We start from the raw sequence: 20,517 nt of genomic DNA, 5'->3' as shown, positions 1-20,517 counted from the left end.
AGCTCAGGGACGGCAGCAACCAGTAGGGACCTGTAAATCTGAGACATGATGCCTGTAGATTTTAGTGTTAGGGTAGACTTCCAAATGAATCCCCTTTAATCCAATGCATACCATAATTCAGACTGTGAAAGGGAGAGCAGTATGTGTACGAGGCTTTACAACATTGCACAGAGCTGCCAAACTTTGTGAGTTCTGTGACAGGTAGAAAGAGTGCTGACTACTTCATCAGTGTGCTGCTGTGTCTTATTTCTCTAATCGGTAGACTTGAGGGGTGGTCAGCATTTAAGTTGCATTGCTTTACTTTAAGCCCCGGTTCATACTTCTATGCGGATCAGATGTGATCTGAAAAGCACAGGTTCGCATGTCATTAAAAAGCAATATTTCCAATGAAGACTGTTCACATCTATGGGATGCTAGTTTAGTGTGGGGTGGTGCGAAATTCAGCTCCATAGACTTCTATGGGATTGAAACCGCAGTCCAGAGTTCACGTCACTGTGATTTTTTTATTTTTTTTGGCTAGTTGTTATAGAAAATAAAAATCGCAGATGTGACCACTCCCCTCACAAATTTGCACTAAATTTGCATTGAAATCGCACATGGCAAGCAGAAATCACAATGGAAATTCACACCGTGTACCACTTGAAATTCGCACCAAATTTGCAGCGCATACGTTTGAACCAGGGCTAAAGTAAAAAAGTTAAATGATTCATCTCACTATTGCTGTCTGGCAGGGGAAACTTAATCACAATATGGGCTGAACAGAATTAGAAATCTTTTGAGACACAAGCAAGTTCTTATTTGCAATTAAATTATAGTGGTTTTAAAGTCTAAACATTTTTTACCTTAATGCATTCCTTTCATTAAAGTAATAAATGTTTGGGCGCTGATTTTGCCCCTTGCCACCCTAATACTTACCTGAGCCTTCATTTGATCCAGTGCTGTGCGTGTCTGCAGCTCTTCTCCCCTCATTTCCGAGTCTCGCTGGCTTTGCTGGAGTACCAGGAGCCATTGGCTCCCAGTGCTGTCGATCAAAGTCAGTGATGAGAGAGTGAGGGGCGGGGCTGAGTTCCCTTGTCTGTGTCAATGAAGGCAACAGAAGGGCTCAGGAGCCAGCACACACGAGTGCCCCACTGGGAAGCAGCTTTCCTTGGGGGCACAGGACAGAGAGGAGGAGCCAGCAGCACCTGCCGGACCAGAGAATAGGAGGTTTAAGGCCACTCCATGCAATGGAAGTATAGACATGTTTTGCGATTTAAAAAAAAAAAAAAAAAAACATCCTTTACGACCACTTTAAACTCTTTATGCCTGGAGTTTCGGTTTTTAAATTTGTATTTCTAAAGTGATTTTCTCCCTGTGGACCAAAAGCACTTGGAAGGTGAGGCAGCCTTCTCGGGAACACTTAGGTCAGACATTTACTCTGCCACAATGTCTTTGTATTGTGGGAGAAAACCAGAATACGGGGGAGGGGGGGGGGGGGGGGCACACAAGCAGAGGGAGATCATGTAAATCCCAGGCATATAGCGTTCTAGTCAGGATTCAAACAAGGGACCCTACTACTGTAAGGTAGAAGTGCTAAGCACTAAACCATGTCTTTAAAGCAGATCTAAACTCCTTAATACTTATTTCTCCTTCAACAGTCTGACGCTGGTGCAGGATGGCGTCACTTTGTGTCAGAATGTAAACTGAGCTGCGCTTGTGTACATACCGAAGACTGTGAGCAGGCAGGTATGTTCCCTTCACTGCAGAAGAGACATTGCATGTCTCTTCTGCAATAAGTAGTCTGTCTGCTCAGTTTTTGAAAGTGGGACTATGTAATAGTAAAGCAGGGTGTACATGCGTCTTTTTTTTTTTTTTTCGTTCAACCGGTGGGTTGAACGAAAAAAAGCTGTCAGATCCTCACATCCACACAAGTGGATGCAGGGGTCTCCCCCCATCAGAATACACAGATCAGTGCTGCATCAATTGGCTGCACAGCACTGATCAAATGCTAGTTTTCTAGCAGGACCATTCAACAGAAGCTGGTCATTAGACGGGTTTCTGTTGAACAGACAGGGATACACACTGACTGAAATTTAACAAGATGTGGACGAATTTGGGTATGAGTATACCCAGCTTAGGGATCAGACTCTGACCCTCCTGCCTCAGTCGTTTCTCAATAATGGACGGATATAAACTTGTTACCTCAAACTGGGAGACCTAGGTGTGTAAGTTTATATATGAGTACTGAAGTAATGCAAGTATGAGCAAGTGTATTTACTAAGGGTGTCACTAACCCTACACTAACTGCAACAGGAGCAAAAACTGGTCTACCTTGTGCAGGAGATACCAACATTTTCTGATCATTATCGGTGAACATACCTTTAATCCTATGCGACACGTCCCTACAAAATAGGGGTTCTTAATGTGCAGATCATTTGTTTTTATGACTAGTGCCTTTTATTAAATTACTGATAAGGTATATATACATTTTTCTTTGCATTGCAAAAATAGAGCTATTTAATGTCAGGTTATCTACCATTCCCTCCTAAAATAAGCAGCATCAGTAGCGTCTACCAGGGCCACTCATCTTCAATCCCCAAAGTCCATTTATGAAAACAGGAATATTTTCTTGACCTGAACTATAGTGTTTATGGACCTACCCTGTTTCCCCGAAAATAAGACCTAACGTGATTGTCGGTGATGGCTGCAATATAAGCCCTACCCCCCAAATAAGCCCTACCCTGTTTCCCCAAAAATAAGCCATACCCTGAAAATAAGACCTACAAGGAGTTTAACTAGGGCTTACTTGGGGGGTAGGGCTTATATTGCAGCCATCACCGTCAATCACGCTAGGTCTTATTTTCGGGGAAACAGGGTATTTGTAGATGAGAATGACTGACAATGACAATGACTGACAATGGCTAATATGTGCTTGCTCATCTGGAAGCTCTCTGATACCTCTGGGTACGGACAGGGGCCACCAACCTAATTTGTGTGTGAGAATAGTACCATTGGCTAACAAAGATTCATTGATATGTGCAGCAGATGCAATTTATGTCTTCTGTCAGCATGTACGGTTGTATAGTCACTTCTTTTTCAACCACAATAAAATTGTGTTGGCTGGCTGGGTATGAAAAACAACAGGCACTGCCTCTGGAATCAAATAAACTACTTGACAATTTAAAATATATGTTACCCCAACATTTCATATTCCTGATATGTGCCTGCTGTACCATGTACGTGTGTTATTGTTACTTCCAGTCCCCCAGGTTTCCTATTTCAAACTGACTTTGCTAGGCTTGCGAGCACATCCATCCCAGTGTGATCAGTATTCTGGTTGTGCTGGGAGAACAGCCTGCCTGTCCTCCAATGATAAAACTTGTGCTGATACACCCCCTGCACAGTAATTCACTGGGAAGATTAATGTTCTGAGGTTTCCCCACTCCCACCTCTCCAAGCCCCTTAGGCAACTGAGACTAGAGATTATGTGATCACAAAAAAAAGGTATTTAGAACGATTTATATATATATATATATATATATATATATATATATATATATATATATATATATACACAAATGTTTTTGCTTTTCATTTCTATTTTAAATAGAATGGGTTGTTTCACAAGCTGAGGGTTTACAAATACTTTAAGGTGCCTCACTGCCAATAAAGTATATAACCAAGTTCAAGAAAACAAGCAACATATTGCAGCTTAAAAATCGCAGATATAGTGGCAGCATTCGTTTTATTTTTTCAGATTAGAACAATTTTTCAGCTACAGGAGATGTCTTTCGATCTGCCCAGAAATGCAGTGTTCACCATATCTTAAAATTCTTATCCAAAAGGAGGTTTTGAAGGAGATCAGATATAAATCTATTTGACTGTTGTTTCCTATGAGTTCAATTGAATTCCTTATTCCATTCTTCTAAGCCCTGATGAAGGGGGCAATTTTGTTACCACGGAAGCACACAGGCTACAGTTTTTTAATGTGAAAATACTATGAAAAATTAAAGCCGCGTTGGACCTTTTCTCTTTGTAGTTTGGCCCCATTTTATACTTTGAGTTTAATAAGGGATAAGTCACTGCAAAGAGCCAATGCTTCGATTCAAAGCAATTTTAAAAAGATCTGGGGCTATTTTTTAACAGAATGTGGTTATTTTTATATCAATAATTAAAACTGATTTAACATTGTTAAAACTGATATTGAATCATCATATGTACGGATTTCAATGAAGCTCTTTGGCAGTAACATTAATGTTTGTTATATCCTTGCTTCACATTACATTGATTAGAATTAGTGTATGTAATGTAATAGAATGGAATGTAACTGAGGACGAGTCCGTTTAATTACATGCTACAGGATGTCCGTAAATGACTAGATAATATGTTCCAAATTGGACGTTTTTACCATTTTTATTTTCTTTGTCATTCTTTCATCTAATAAATACAACATTGCATGTGTGGGGTTCCTGGCATGGCAGATAAGGAATGACAGCACATCTAATACCAAACAAAAATGTCATTAGTCTTCTAAAGGCAAAATTATTTATAAAACCAATATTCTATTTATTTACTTATGTATAATTTGAGTGCTTATTCATATCTATCTATTCATACCTACATTTTAACCTGTTTCTACCAGCTGTACACATATATGTAGTGGTATATTGGGTGGGCCTTAATCCCTTGCTCCCATGCATTTACAGCGAATTTTTTGCTGAGAATGTGGCTCACTGTGCTCTCCCAGCAAAGTAGCCGAGCGGTCATTGTTTATGATTGGGCCAATCATGTAATCACTGTGACAGCCAATCACAGACGTCACATTATTGGGAAGCCTGCCTTCTCCTTCTGGCAGTAAGGCTCTTTTAAAGGACTGCTGGAGGGAGACAGCAAGGAGTTAAGGGCCTGTGTCAACCAGCTTTTTTTTCACCAAAACTGCTTCTTTCCCCAGTCAATAGGCATGTAGAAGTTCAAAAGGAGGTAGGGTCGCCACCTGTCCAGGATTTACCCAAACAGTCTGGGTTTTTAATCTTGTGTCCAGCTTTCAGTCCGCCTGAAACCCAGACACATTATTCAGACCGGGCTGTGGCTCCCTAAGTAACCGAAATAGTCACACACAAATCTGTTGCGTCCAGGAGCTGTGGGCGGCTGTATGGGGGCAGGTTTGACATCACTGAAGGGTGGGGAGATGATGTCAGCAAGAGAAATTAGGCCACACCTTCTGTTCACAGCATTACTACTCTCCTCGAGGCATCCAAATATGTCCCAGGTCTTTTATAATTATACAGTGTTTACTGCAAAAAAAAAAATGCCCTGTCCGCTTAAAGCAGAGTTCCGCCTGGGTAAAAAAAAAAATAAAAGTCAGCAGATACAAATACTACAGCTGCTGACTTTTTATATATGTCCAGGGAGCCCACAATGTCGGCACCTGAAACCGACCCGTCCCTCGGCTACGGGGTGCAGATGCCAGCATCCTTACTAAGGGAAACAGGAAGTGAAGCCTTAAGGCTTCACAGCCTGTTTCCTACTGCGCATGCACGAGTCACACTGCGTCTTCTGAATGGTCCCTGATGTCTTTTGGGACCTGTGTGTCTCCCAGAAGGCAGCGAAGTGGGGGGGGGGGGGGCAGACATTGCATAGTTTGCCACACAAGATTGCGGCGATCTTTCCCCGGAAGTGGGAGCAGATATCTGGATTTGACAGGTATCTGCTCCCCCCCTCCCCCCTGAAAGGTTCCAAATGTGACACCGGAGGGGGGGAGGAAGCCGATCCACGGAAGTTCCATTTCTGGGTGGAACTCCGCTTTAAGTGTTCGGGTATGGTTTGCAGAAAAGGTGGCAACCCTAAAAGAAGGTCAACTGCAGATCACTTGAATCCTACAACAAATTCTGAATAATCTCAGAAGCATCTCAGGCCGATGTCAAAAGCAAACTCAACTACACTGGACAAAGCCCATCAACACAGGCCATTATAAACATCAATTCTCCATGCAACCTTTTCATGTAGTGAGAAGTTTGCAGGCAATCTGTCATCAAGAAAAATAACTTTTGTTACGTGTCATATTTTCCCCAAGTCTGTCACTGTCTGGGTTATTATTTTATTGTCATTCAAAATGTATTCTGTATTCAGCTATGTTATTAATTGTTTAAGCACCATCAAATGTGTGTGTTCCCAATGCACTATACATGGCAGGACCATGATCCCAGTCCAATGTTTAAAAGACAATAAAATTATAGTGAAAGATTATATTTGAAAACTTTCTCTAAGTGGGTGTATATACAGTATATGTAGCTATGGTGTATATAAAGTGCTCTGATACTTTATGATGAACTAGAGATTATAACTTTGTTTTGACCACACTTTGATTGTGATTTACATGTAATTGGATAAAAGCGACCTGTTATGACAGCAATATAAAGGGTGCCATTGCTGACCCCCTTCTGAAAATGCCATTTGCCTGGTGTCAATGTTTTCTGAGTCATAGAGAGAATAAGCATGTAGCATGTGAAGTCAGAACTGCTGATCTGCACACCTGCTCCAGGTTAATGAATTATCAAGTAGTGAAGCCATTGGATCATCATGACATTTAGGCAGTCAGCATTTTTTAGAAAGAAATCAGAACGGGACTCATGATATTTATCTCAAGTTTTCCTTTGGCATAATGTCCAGGGATAAGGATGAGATCAGTTATAGCTTTTGACCACAAGGTGGCAGGAACAAGCTGTGCTGCCTATATATTAAATGCACAGCACAGCAGCTACATAGTCCAGTAGCTAATAATGGATGTGGCTGAAATCAGGCCCCTTTATTTCACAGTCCAGGTCAGGTCCACCTGCACATTTTGCTGACCTTAAGGAATATAAAACCACCAATAAAATTATACATGTGTTACATCTTAAATGAAGAATCAACATCACTTAAGTGATATTTCTTACACTCGCTTTCCTTCACACTGTTCCCCACCCCACAGCTTATATCTATCTATCTATCTATCTATCTATCTATCTATCTATCTATATATATATATATATATATATATATATATATATATATATATATATATATATCACTTATCATTTATATATATATATCACCTGCCCGTCTGTTCTCTCCCTATTGCTGTAACCACCAACTCCTGCTAATTCTACATTCACATGCTGATAAAACCTCCAGGACACTGGGGTATCTCCCTTCATATAAACCGCACTCCCACATTACTGCCCTCACGCTTCTGCTTTGGTGACATACCTTCAAACCGTGAGCCTCCATCATTTAACTGTGCCCAATGCTCCCATCACCCTACACTCTTTGGCAGCAGCCACAATCCATAGAACTTAGTTTCCATTCCTCTTCTTCCCAAAACTAGCCTCCCCTTCTCCTGCGTCCTGTGGAATGCCCGCTCTGTCTTTAACAAACTCATGACCTCTTTATCACAAATTCCTTTAACTTACCTGCCATTACCGAAACCTGGCTTTATGAATCTGACACTGCTTATCCTGCTTTCCTCTCTCATGGTGACCTTCTCTGGACTCACTTTCCCAGACCCAGCAGACGGAAGAGAGATGGAGTGGGAATCCTTCTATCCCCACGCAGCACCTATCAGGTACTTCACCCACCTCCCTCCCTGACACTCTCCTCTTTTGAGGCACATTGTATTCATCTATTTTCTCCAGTTTCTATAATTTTTCTTCAAGTTTTTCCTTCAGGTTTACCAAAACCATGTAGTGCAAGGGCCTGCCCATTATGGCGTCACAGTCCCAGAGGATGCTGGGACTGTGACATCATAATGGGCGGGGACATCATCCGGCGATGTCCCTATATAAGTCGCCGCACGCCGCGTGTCTGTCATTGTGGCCAGAGACAGCGACAAGGCAACAGCTCAAGAAGAGAAGAGAAGAACTGAAGAACAGAAGGCCAGAAGACAGCGGCGACAGAAGACTGGGCCACCACTTGTAAAAGAGTTAGAAGAAGGCGCGGAGGCCCGGCAAGAAGAACCGAAGAGGGGGACAAGACCCCTGAAGTCGGAAAAAGAGGGCGACGACGAAGAAGAAAGCCAGGCTCCTCCGCTAGTAAAAGAGCTAGCAAAAGAGCAGAAGATATCGGAGGAGTCCGGCGAGAAGACCCCCGAAGATGGAAGACCCCCGGAGCTGTGCAATAAACTATTTTAACCATTGTGTGTTGTGTTTTTTTTTTTTACATTTTTTTCACAGGTGAATGGGTAGGGTGGGGGGCCAGGATCCGGGGGCCCCCTTATTAAAAGGGGCTCACGGATTCCGATAAGCCCCCCGCCTGCAGACCCTGACAACCAACGGCCAGGGTTGTCGGGAAGAGGCCCTTGTCCTCATCAACATGGGGACAAGGTGCTTTGGGATGGGGGGGCCACGTGGTCCCCACCCCCTTTCCTGACCGGCCGGGTTGGATGCTTGGATAAGGGTCTGATATGGACCTGGGGGGACCCCAACGCCAGTTTTTTGGCGTAGGGCTTCCCCTTTAACTCCATACCAGATGACGGGGCCAGCAACGCTTCCTTCGCTGGTCCCGGCTACCTGGAGCCGCGCTCAAAATGAACAGACTTTTCTCCGTGCGGGAAAAGTCTGTTCATTTCAAAAGTATGGCGGACTAGCACACACACGGCTGTATTGTCCGCCGGACATATTTTGGTGCAAAACTACTTTCTTAGTCCGCCGGACTTTTGGGTAAAAAAAAGTCCACCGGAGCCCACACACGGGCGGATTGTTTGATTGTGTGTACGCGGCATAAGTCCCAGAAAGTCCTAGAAATACTTCAAGCTTTTTTTCCAACGTCCCCCTAACCACCTGCCCCCTGGATTCTGCTCCCTCACAAATGCTATGGTCTCTCTCTGGCTTTATGCTACACTCTCACACATCTTCAATCTCTCCCTCTTTTTTGGCATCTTCCCCAACTCTCTAAAACATGCACTAGTCATCCTCATCCTTAAAAAAGCCCACCAATCTGAACAACCTACGCCCCTTCTCCTCCAAACTCCTTGAACGTCTTGTCTACAACCAAATGAGCGACCATCTAACTGAGAACAAACTACACTCCTTTGGTCTCTGTGACTGTGCTCTTCACTCGTTCTAATCCTACCTATCCCACCGCACCTTCAATGTCATTTACAATTCTACTTTCTCCTCTCCTCTTCCTTTCTCCATCGTGGTTCCCCAAGGTTCTGTTCTTGGACCTCTTCTATTCTCAATCTACACCTTCTTGCCTCCCATGGATTTTGAAACCATTTCTACACCAATGACACCCAAATCTATCTCTCTACATCTAAGCTTACTCCATCATTCGCCTCACACATCACTAATTTACTAACAGACATATAAGCCTGGATGTCACACCACTTTCTCAAACTTTCTCAAACTCAATCCATCCAAAACTGAGCTCATAATATTTCCTCCTCCATGTGCCCCTTCCGCTGATTTCTCTGTCAAAATCAATGGCTAAACTATTAACCCATACCCTCATACCAAGGTCCTAGGTGTAATCCTGTCCCTTCAGCCCCACAGCCAATCACTGTCTCAACTTCCGCAATATCTCCCAGATGTCACTTCTTAACCAATGACACAAGAAAGCTTCTAATTCACTCCCTGGTTATCTCCTGCCTTGGCTACTGCAACTATCTCCTCATTGGCTTACCCTAGCTATCTGGCTCATCTACCTTACAATCCGCTCAGTGTCTGCTACCCCTCTCTCTGTCAATCACTCCACTGGCTTCCACCCACCCAATTCATTACATTTAAGAAACTAACAACAACTTAAAAAGCCATCCATAACTCTGCCCCCAGCTACTAACCCCATCTAATCCCATACTAAAGCCCCCATCACTAACCTAGTCTCAAAATACCAACCAAAGCATTCTCTTCGTTCCTCCCAAAACCTACTGCTCTCCTTGTCACCTTATTCCATGCTCGCCTCAGGCCGAAAACTCATCTCCTCAGAGAAGCCTATCTGGCTCCACCTAACAACTGTACATTTATTTTCTCCATCAGCCCACCCCCTACAGTCAATCCCCTTTTTGTTTCTCTTGACCCGCCCCTAGATTGTAAGCTCTAACCAGCAGGGCTCTCTGATTCCCACTGTATTAAACTGTATTGTAATTGTACTGTCTGCCCTTATATTGTAAAGTGTTGTGTAAACTGTCAGTGCTATATAAACCCTGTATAATAATGATATTAATAATAATAATAATAATAATAATAATAATATTTTCACGTAAATGTAGAAATACCAAATAGACAGGTTGCCAAACTCGTCTAACTGCAGTGGTAAATGACTGCTTCACATTAGAGGTTATTATTGTTATAGTATATTAGTATAGTATAGTATAGTATATTATTAGTATATAGTTTTAAGTTTAAATAAAGGCAAACCCCTATTTGTAGTTTTGGACGGAGTGGAGAAGGATTAGAACACCTGTCAGGTTTCTATTGCTGTCTGTGTCCCCCTTACGTACTAGTAAACTTGCTTTTTAACTTGTACCTTACCTACAGGAAGCCTATAATATGGCTTACCTTTAAGTACAGTAAATATCTCCTAAACATGCACCGTTTAAGAGATATTTACATATGTAGCAGCCGGGATATCAGCGCACATGTGCACTGCACTCTCAATGGAAGGCAAGCCATCCATAGAGAGACCGGTGCTGCGGCTGTGATATTAGTTCTAGTGACCCTGAAGACAACCAGGCATTGCCTCACTCTGGAGGGATTTCCCTATTTATCTATCCAAAATGAAAAACAAAGTTTTGCATTTGGTTCTACTTTAAGGATGACATAAATCATAAAGGCTTTGACCCCACGTGTGAAGTTGTGCCATAGAAACCATTCAAAATCTATTTTAATATTCAAACCTTTGCTGATAAAAATGTCAGCTAAACTCAGACTAGCTGTAGGTAACAGCTCTTCTTTCACATTTTTATTCTATGTGGGCCCCAGTGTATGGTCCTCTTTTGGCCTTATTTACAAGTCCTACTATTTTTCATTCATCCAGGTAGGAGCTTTAGGGTGCAAATTAGTAATAGTTTAACACTAGTTATCTCTCCTGTTGAGAAGAAGTGGATAGAACATACAACATACACTCCTTAAAGCAAGTTTGGGAAAAACTTAAGAGTATATAACCTAAGAAATTTTTGCATAAAATGTATAAAAAAAACTCCCAGCTCTTCCCTACAGCTAGTCTTCTCAACTTGTAAACAATGGCCGTTCACTAAGGGCTAATTCACATGTGCAGTGCCCTATAAGGAGCAATACATGTTGGATTGCTATTTAGTAATAGGCAGTGAGAGGACTTTATGTTGCCTTGCCACCACCTGATTAAACCCTGTGAATGCTGCACTACTGTGCTGAGAATTCCATGTATTGCATATATTTGCGAGGCAGTTATGGCATGGCACCATAGACTTAGTCATGCTGTTTAAGCCACGGAATGTGTACTGCCGTGAGCAGCTCCATGCCTAGGTTAAGGCGGGTGGCTGGGGGAGGTAAAACCGCATTTTGGTTTAACCTCCCCCGAGCTGAATGTTTGAATGAAGCCTTTGGCATTCAGATGTATGCTGCTAACACAGGTGGCTATGTACCAACCACTTATTATTATTTTTTTCATTTACGTCTATTTTTCCTGCTAAATAATCAGTTGCTCTATAAAACAACCAGGGTAGTAGACAGTGATGGCCTGTCAATAGGGGGAGGGGCTTCCTAACTCTCCACTGAACGCACAGAGAAAGCCAAGAACTGAATAGCTGCCGCTGAAGGCGACAGACGCGGCATGAAGGAGGGGCTCTGCTGCAGGGGACACATGGGAGGAGGAGGACTCTGCTGATGGGAACACTGAGATGTGAGGAGGACTCTGCTGAAGGGGACACACATGTGAGGAGGACTCTGCTAATGGGGACACTGATGTAAGGAGGGGCTCCGCTGATGGGGACACAGATATAAGGAGGACTTCGCTGATAGGGACACAGATGTAAGGAGGGACTCCGCTGATAGGGACACAGATGTAAGGTGGACTCCGCTGATGGGGACACAGATGTAAGGAGGGCCTTCGCTGATGGGGAAACAGATGTAAGGAGGACTCCGCTCATGGGGACACTGATGTAGGGAGGGGCTCCGCTGATGGGGACACAGATGTAAGGAGGGGTTCTGCTGATGGGGACACAGATGTAAGGAGGACTCCTCTGATGGGGACACAGATGTGAGGAGGGCTCTGCTGATGGAAACACAGATGTAAGGAGGACTCCGCTGATGGGGACACTGATGTAAGGAGGGGCTCCGCTGATGGGGACACAGATGTAAGGAGGGGTTCTGCTGATGGGGACACAGATGTAAGGAGGACTCCTCTGATGGGGACACAGATGTGAGGAGGGCTCTGCTGATGGGAACACAGATGTGAGGAGGACTCCGCTGATGGGGACACAGATATGAGGACTCCGCTGATGGGGACACAGATGTGAGGAGGACTCCGCTGATGGGGGACACAGATGTGAGGAGGACTCCGCTGATAGGGACACAGATGTTAGGAGGGACTCTGCTGATGGGGGCACAGATGTAAGGAGGACTCCGCTGATGGGGACACAGATGTAAGGGGGACTCCGCTGATAGGGACACAGATGTAAGGAGGGGCTTTGCTGATGGGGGCACAGATGTAAGGAGGACTCCGCTGATGGGGATATAGATGTAAGGAGGGGCTCTGCTGGGGGCACCTGATGTGAGGAGGGACTCTGCTGGGGGCACCTGATGTGAGGAGGGACTCTGCTTGGGGCACCTGAGGTAAGAAGGTGCTGGGGGCACTTGATGTAAGGACAGACTCCAGGTCCAGGCGACATGGCAGGTGACATGCTCAGGACTCCCACTGATTCTGCATTATGGTGAGTTGAATGATTTCATTTTATATTACAATGTAATAATAGGAATAACGCGCTTCAATCATCCTGACACCATAACAACCATGGTCTCGGGATGATTTAAGCGCTAACATCAGGTGCTTGGAGTATCTTTATCTATGATTGTTAAACTTTCTGGAATACACATATTTCTATTGTTGTGTAGGATTTGGGTCTGCTTTCCCTCCCTCTCTCTCTCCCTCCCTCATTCATTTCAGACTCTAACCACACCTCCGTCGAGCCACGCCCACTATTCAGCTTAAACCACACAATTTTTTGGTATGTCACCCCCTAATTATAACAAGGGGTGAGGCTTATGGGAAGTAGGAACGGTCAAAATGGAAGGGCGGGGTCTGGCGCCCCTCATCCTAAAACTTCACCAGCCGCCACTGGTAGTAGACTATCATCCTATAGGCCAGGTTCAGAATGTATGAATCTATTCAGGTTAATGAGGTAAAATTAGCACATCTCATGATCTACCTTGGCTTCGGGGTCGCTGTTGATGCTAGAGGAATCCTCTTCATCAGAATGAGGGACATTTCTGTGGATAAGAATGTATGTTTATACAGTATATTCAGAACTTAATCATCATAATAAGACAGTAATAATCTCTAATAGTATTCAGTCATTTAGCTCCGGATGCTGTTGCCAATATCACATGCACAGATACACACAGTGACATTACTTACCTAGTGCCCCTACTTACAGTATGTTCCATATAATGATTGGGAATTATGTTATTACAAGATTTCTCCTATTTGAGCTTGGGATAGATGCTTGCAGCAATGTATAGAAATAACGTGAAGTTCCTTAACCAGGGTAGGAAAGGTAGCCCCATAGCCTTGGGTGGCCCAGCTCAGACCTTGATTCAAGAATGCCTGTCCCTTTTTTTCATTATTGCACAGATAAAGGCCTGACTTTACCGGAATTCACATTAAAAGTGAACCTTTGCCTATACAGTACTATGCACACTAAAGTATTTGCAAATTCTTAACATGCAATAAGATCATGCAATAGACCCTTATTCACCTCAAATTTACAACAGAGGCAATGAAATCATAGTTCTTTTTCTATTGTTTTCTATTGCACTAGAACCTTGCCTGTCGGCCCTCTAATGTATATGTACAGCTGGTGTTTTTAGTCCCCTTTTACACTGTGGTTTACCATTGGCTTTCTATTATATCCCACTTTTTGTTCACGTTTTCTAAAAAGAGCACCAAACATGCAGCAACAAGCAGGATTTTTGTTGCGTTTTCAGAAAGTGAAAATAAACACAGGGCATAATAGAAAGACTATGGGAAACCACAGGTACAATGTGCTGCAGCCGCGGCCAAACTGGCAGTTTGACTATTGACTATTTGTAATCCTTATGCTGCTAGTATTAGTAAATTGATAGGAAAGTATATTCTATTTGCTTATTTTAAACCTTTTTTCCATTTATTCAGTTACTTCCTGCTTTCCATGCCTAGGCAGATGATGTTATACATCCCAGGATCTTCAGGAGCGGAGGAGGGGTTTTCTCAGCTAAGCACACCCTCCTGCCAGCATGCCTGAACTAAGAGCAGATGGATTCCAGGAACTAATTGCTATATTAATCATCTGCCTTTACTCAAGATGACAATGGCCAGAAATGCTAGGGGGTGCTTTTCAAAGTTACTTGTCAGCAAAATAAAGCATGGAGACATTGATGGATGAGGGAGCTTGTGTTGAATATTAAAAATGAATTAAACAGCATTTTCGGTTTGTGGTTATTCAGATGCAGTGTGGTTCCACTTTAAGCTACTAGAAATAAAGGCTCTTATCTTATCTCTGTACTGCATTTATAATAACTCCCTTATCCTTCACATTAACTCCCTCATCTTTATCCTTCTACTGTATATTACATGTCCATTACCCCTTCACCTTATCCTCCCTTTGTATGACCTGGGCATTAAAGATGCATTGTATCTAGTTACTTCACGTTTTAACCACCCCATTACCAGCATGACTATTTTAAAAAAAAATTGTGGGAATCTACTTTCCAAAAAAGGGGCAATTACACCGGTAGTCGTACTGTACTAATATTTTGTTTTGATATGCTTTCAAACAGAACGTTTTAAAACTTTTTTTTATTTTTTTTTTTATACTGTATAATAAAAGAGAGAAAGCAGCAGTTATTAAATACCACCAAAAGACAGCTGTATTTGTCTCAGAAAATTATATAAAATGAATTTGGATACTGTATTGCATGACCCAGTAATTGTCCATTATAGCCCAACTCTGGGCAAAAAAAAGTTTTCCCCTGCAGTGGGGCTGTGCCCGCAATGCATGGGTCAACTGCTCGTTTTGTCTAGTGCAGAGGTCTCCAAACGTTCAAAACAAAGGGCCAGTTTATGGTCTTTCAGACTTTAGGGGGGGACAGACTAGGTCAGCGGGAATTGAACATTTTCTGGCATCAGTGGGAGTAAACAGTGCCCCACCTTTGGTATTAGGGGGGAGGAATAAGCCCCCATTTTTGGTGTGGGGGGGGAATGGCACCCCATTGTTGATGTCAGTGGCAGGAATTATGTTCCATTTCTGGTCTCAGAGGGCAGAATAGTGTCTCATATTAGAGGGATGAATAGTGCCCCAAGAGCAAGTAAAGGGCCACAGTTTAAAGAGCCCTGGTCTAGAGATAAGGAGAAAGCTTATACTCTCCCGATCCTTCATCCACCAGAAAATGCTGCTCCCACATTGTCCAGCTGTGGACTGTTGCTGGTTTATGGATGCTTCTCTGGGCTTGGTGACGTCAGGAACAGTCCACAACTCAAGACTGCTGGAGTGCGGGGCCAGTCTTGTGCCGGAGGGATCAGAGGTTTAGGTAAGTAAATCTCCTAGACAAAAACGAGCTGCAGACCCATGCAGTGCGGGAACAGCCCCACTGCATAGGAAGAACTTTTGTTGACCGAAGATGGGCTTTAAACTATCACAGCACCGAAGACTGAAAAAATGCCTGGTGATGGAGTATTATAGATTAGTGCTGAAGTGGTAAAGAGTTTAAAATGTAGTAGATTATTCCCAGTAAGGTTGCATTCATCCATATTATCCAACCGCTCCAAATCATCTTTAAATTGTAATACTAATTGTGCTGATTCCAGTAAGCTGAAAACAAACCCTGCATAGTGAAAGCCTAATACTTCAGAATGATACATATTCTGTTCCTAGGAATACTAATGATGCTACAAACTGACTGTGTTGTGCATGTATTCAATGCATAATGATTAAAATGATAAGAGTTGCTGTGACTAGGCAGGGGGAGGATATACATATATGGATTATGGCTTTTTGTAGCATGAAAATGAGTGGAATCGAATGAAATTTAGACAACTTTAAATACAAATGTCTCCTTAATTCTCTTTATACATGTCTGTGCATAATTTTGTCCAGATAACTGAATGAGCATCGTTAAAAGTAGTACAATATTTTGAAATGATTCTGTTTGTCTGTCCTACAATTATATGAGCTGTCTATATATCAATAATAATATTTACTTTCATACCTTTTACTTTCAGAGGTTGTCAGTTATCATATCCTGACAATTAACACTAACCTACCTGAAGCTAGCTATATGTTGCCCAAATAATTTGTTCATTGTTATCAGTGAAGAAAGAGGAAAGGGCTGAAAAGTGAAAATGGGTAAATACATTTGATGAAAGTTCTTGTTGCAGCCTCCAGATAGGTTTAGAAATCTCTATGACTTCTTAAACCAGCAATAAAACAAAACAGCAATAATATATTGCAGCTTACCAATCCTTAAAGCATCCCTCCAGGATAAAAAACACTCTTGCAGACCCCCAATATACACAAACACTGCAAGGGTTAAATGTTCATTTAGTCTAGGGGTAGAGGATTACAGTGAAATTCAGGCTTAAACTTAACTACTAAAACTGATCCCTACCCCCTCCTGATACCTATGCTTACTAATCTGCGTATGAAAGATACTTACCTATTTTCAGCTTGCTGATGTCAGGTCACGTGATAACCCCTGTATCAGCCAGTGGCAGCTGCAGGGGAGAGGATAGAGTGCTCCAATAACAGCTAAAAAATTCTGGAGTGGTGACGTCACCCATAAGCTTCAATGGTCCATCCATTGTCGGCGCTCCCTCCTTTCATTTGAAGCTGACACAAGGGGAGCCGGATCACACAAGCAGACTGGAGTGGCCACAAAATTGAGTATATACATCTTTCTAACAGGAGTTATTTGGCATAGGTGTTAGGAAGGGAGAAGGGGCAGTTTAGTTAGGGTTAAGCTAGAATTAAGCCATAGCAGGGTCCCTCTAGCAACTGGTCCCCTACTCTGGTTGCACTCCAGCTTCCTCAACATACAATACAGAGTTACTGTCCCTTTATTGTACATTTTGAAGCAGAGACTCTGTCCACATACCAGAGCTTTGGGTGGAGGAGAGCGCTGAAGTTGGCTAGAGCTAGGACACAGGTAAGTTATTCTTCTGCTATACCCTAGACATAACAAACAATTAAGGGTGCACTGCAAGGGTGTTTTTTTATCACTTTTATGGAGTTGGGTTTTAACCGTAGCTGCATTATTTTTCAACTTTTTTCTTTTTTTTTTCTTTTCTGGTGATCAGATAGTAACACAGAGGGATGTACCAGACTTAACAGTCACTGGAGGGGTGGACTAGGCTTAACAGCCTTCATAGGGATAGATCAGACTTGGCAGCCTTCATTGGGATGGATCAGACTTGGCAGCCTTCATAGGGCTAGATCAGACGCGGCAGCCTTCATAGGGATGGATCAAACTTGGCAGCCTTCATAGGGATAGATCAGACTTGGCAGCCTTCATAGGGATGGATCAGACTTGGCAGCCTTCATAGGGATGGATCAGACTTGGCAGTCTTCATAGGGATGGATCCGACTTGGCAGTCTTCATAGGGATGGATCCGACTTGGCAGCCTTCATAGTGATGGATCAGACTTGGCAGTCTTCATAGGGATGGATCAGACTTGGCAGTCTTCATAGGGATGGATCAGACTTGGCAGCCTTCACAGGGATGGATCCGACTTGGCAGTCTTCATAGGGATGGGTCCGACTTGGCAGTCTTCATAGGGATGGATCCAACTTGGCAGCCTTCATAGGGATGGATCAGACTTGGCAGTCTTAATAGGGATGGATCAGACTTGGCAGTCTTCATAGGGATGGATCAGACTTGGCAGCCTTCACAGGAATGGATCCGACTTGGCAGCCTTCATAGGGATGGATCAGACTGGGCAGCTTTCATAGTGATGGATCAGACTTGGCAGCCTTCATAATGATAGATCAGACTTGGCAGCCTTCATTGGGATGGATTAGGCTTTTTTTCAGAAGAATGGAGGAAACCCACACCAGACTCTTCCTACCTAATAGATGTTATGTGAGTTGCTATGATGTGGTAGTTAGGCTCCTTGCTGCATTCTAATTGACTCTACAGGTTACTTGCAATCCTCTGATGTATTAAAGAGCACTCCAACAAAAACAAATATTTGTTTTTAAATGGGATGAAAAGACAAGACTTGATCCCCCCATTGTGTTTACTTTTGTCAGGGTGCTGTCAGAAAGGTCTTCTTTTCCACCAACGAGACTGTGACAGTAAAATGCCATACAATACTCTGTTTCCCTATAGAACATATGGAGACTTAATTTCTGCTGAGCTCAGCTTGTCAGGATCACGCCACAAGCGTGGAGAGATGTTCCTGTCAGGGTGCAGCATGCAGCAAAAATCCAGCAAGGGATCAAGAAACATTTGCAATGGGAATCATATAAAACAAGCCAACAAACATTGGCAGTCTTTTTAACATAAACCAAATACAGACAAAGCATTTTATTGCAATATTGATGAGAAACCATCACCCAACTAAATCATCTACTAAATATTGTATACAATTTATACTGTAACATTACATGTCCTTGCCTTAGCTTTAAAGAGGCGTAGCGTAATGTAGCTCCTTCAAATTCCTTTAGACTTGGATCTGGGTTCACTGTGGCTGCGTGCAAATCCTACAGATAAACAGATCTCATATTAGAACACAGGAGCAATCAGTCACAGTATGACTGTGAAGAAAATAGGGAGGTAAAGACAGTGATCCATATCTACTAGCAAAGGCTACTATGCAGTGAGACATCATGTGCAGAATGAAGGCATGAAGTGTTTCATCAAATCCATATTTGCTTCACATAAGATAAGGATTAACCGGTGCATGTTTTTTCTCTCTGTGGCTAATTCATCATGCACTGATAAATCCATCACCGTCCGATAAACTAGCCCCTGTGGAGTAACGCAGTGTAAAATTATGCTTATCTCATGTGACGTAAATCTGTCCATCTGTGGACTTTACACTGTGCCCATGTATACATATAATAATGTACTGTAAATATGAAACAGCATGGTTTCCCTTCAAGCAAAAGAGGCGTAGAATATTTTTGGTTAAAAGAAAAGAGCATGCGCATTATGTTGCTGTGCATAGGGTGTTGATTGGAGCAAGCGTTGCACAGAAATGAAGACGATAACTTCTAAAACAAAGAAAAGTGAAGGCGCTGCCCATGTGGCAGCCAATCAAATGTCATCTGACGGTTTTTGTCCGCAGGCTAGACAATAAAATAAATATCTGATTGGCTACTGCCTACAACACCTTCATTTTTCTCACTTCAGTCAGCTACTTCAGTCAGCTTTAGAAGATCAGAATGTGGACTTGTGAGTGTGAGAGTCCAGAGCTTGCGTTGTTCTTCAGATTCATGAATGGTAATTGTGAGAGTAACATCCACTACCATGCAAACAAAAAAAAAAAGAAGAAAGGTTACACGTTGAAACGTCTCTAACCAAATACTTGCCTTCCAAATGTCAACATTTATCTTTCCCCCATTCAGAATAGCAAAATCACTCCAAGGCTGTTTCTAGCCATATAAATATTCACAAGGAAGCAGCACATTGATGAAAAAAAAAGAAAATAAGAAAAAAGGAAGGAAAGAAAAAAAAAAAACAGCTTTGTTAGCACATTTGTACAGGGTGGTTTCAGGATAAATGGCTTCTTAATGGGCAGTTATCATGACACTTTTACTGACATATTTGGTTAGCATTCTCTTAACAAAGCACCGTCCCAACAATAATAACTTCCATTTCATGCTCTGCAAACTTCTCTTTGCTCCCAGCGCAGCAATTTTATTGCGTGTCTGCTGATGGATCAGAAGTATAACTCAAAGCATCGCACTGCACCGATGGCTGGATGGAACATTTGTTTGGCAATTGTGGCATCCTTCAGAGAAGCTGATCTGGACCATAGTAACTAGTGGTTATTGTAAGCTTGAAGGAGCCAGGGTAAAATTGTCCACTGAATAGTGACCACATCCAATCAGAGGCAGTCACTGTCTGGGTATTCAAGCAGCTGCAGAGGCAGTGTCTAAATAAAATAGCCAAAAATTTAGATTCCTCCATCCAAACTGTTAATGTGGATCGCAGAAACATTTATTTCTCTCATTTGGCAAATGGGGAGTGAAAGCGATCTAAGCATGTATGGCTAGCCTTCAATTTTAAAATGGAATTTTGTTGAACCAAACAGTGGCAACAGAGCCACCCATGGCTCAAATTGTGGAGAGTTTAACAGGTATTAGCAGAAATAGGAGTTGTGTAT

The 20,517-nt window shown here is 42.7% G+C and overlaps 1 protein-coding gene across 9 annotated transcripts in view; it reads right to left on the bottom strand.

Annotated features, from left to right (window-relative positions):
* The window catches only part of APBB2 (amyloid beta precursor protein binding family B member 2), a 505,529-nt gene that overhangs the window by 171,408 nt on the left and 313,604 nt on the right, over positions 1-20,517 (bottom strand). For 5 of the 9 annotated variants that reach the window (XM_077477579.1, XM_077477581.1, XM_077477584.1 and 2 more), the window contains 3 exons: positions 19,721-19,783; positions 18,804-18,889; positions 13,361-13,421 (listed from right to left, as the gene is read on the bottom strand). In XM_077477579.1, the coding sequence (XP_077333705.1) occupies positions 13,361-13,421; positions 18,804-18,889; positions 19,721-19,783 (210 nt within the window). The remainder of the gene's footprint in view (positions 1-13,360; positions 13,422-18,803; positions 18,890-19,720; positions 19,784-20,517) is intronic. The other 4 variants (XM_077477586.1, XM_077477587.1, XM_077477585.1 and 1 more) reach the window with 2 other exon arrangements.

This window comes from Lithobates pipiens, unplaced genomic scaffold, assembly GCF_037356315.1.
Source record: "Lithobates pipiens isolate NorthernLeopardFrog02 unplaced genomic scaffold, aLitPip1_a1.2 Scaffold_13, whole genome shotgun sequence".
Taxonomy (NCBI): domain Eukaryota; kingdom Metazoa; phylum Chordata; class Amphibia; order Anura; family Ranidae; genus Lithobates; species Lithobates pipiens.
This window is presented reverse-complemented; position numbering and strand designations above follow the sequence as displayed.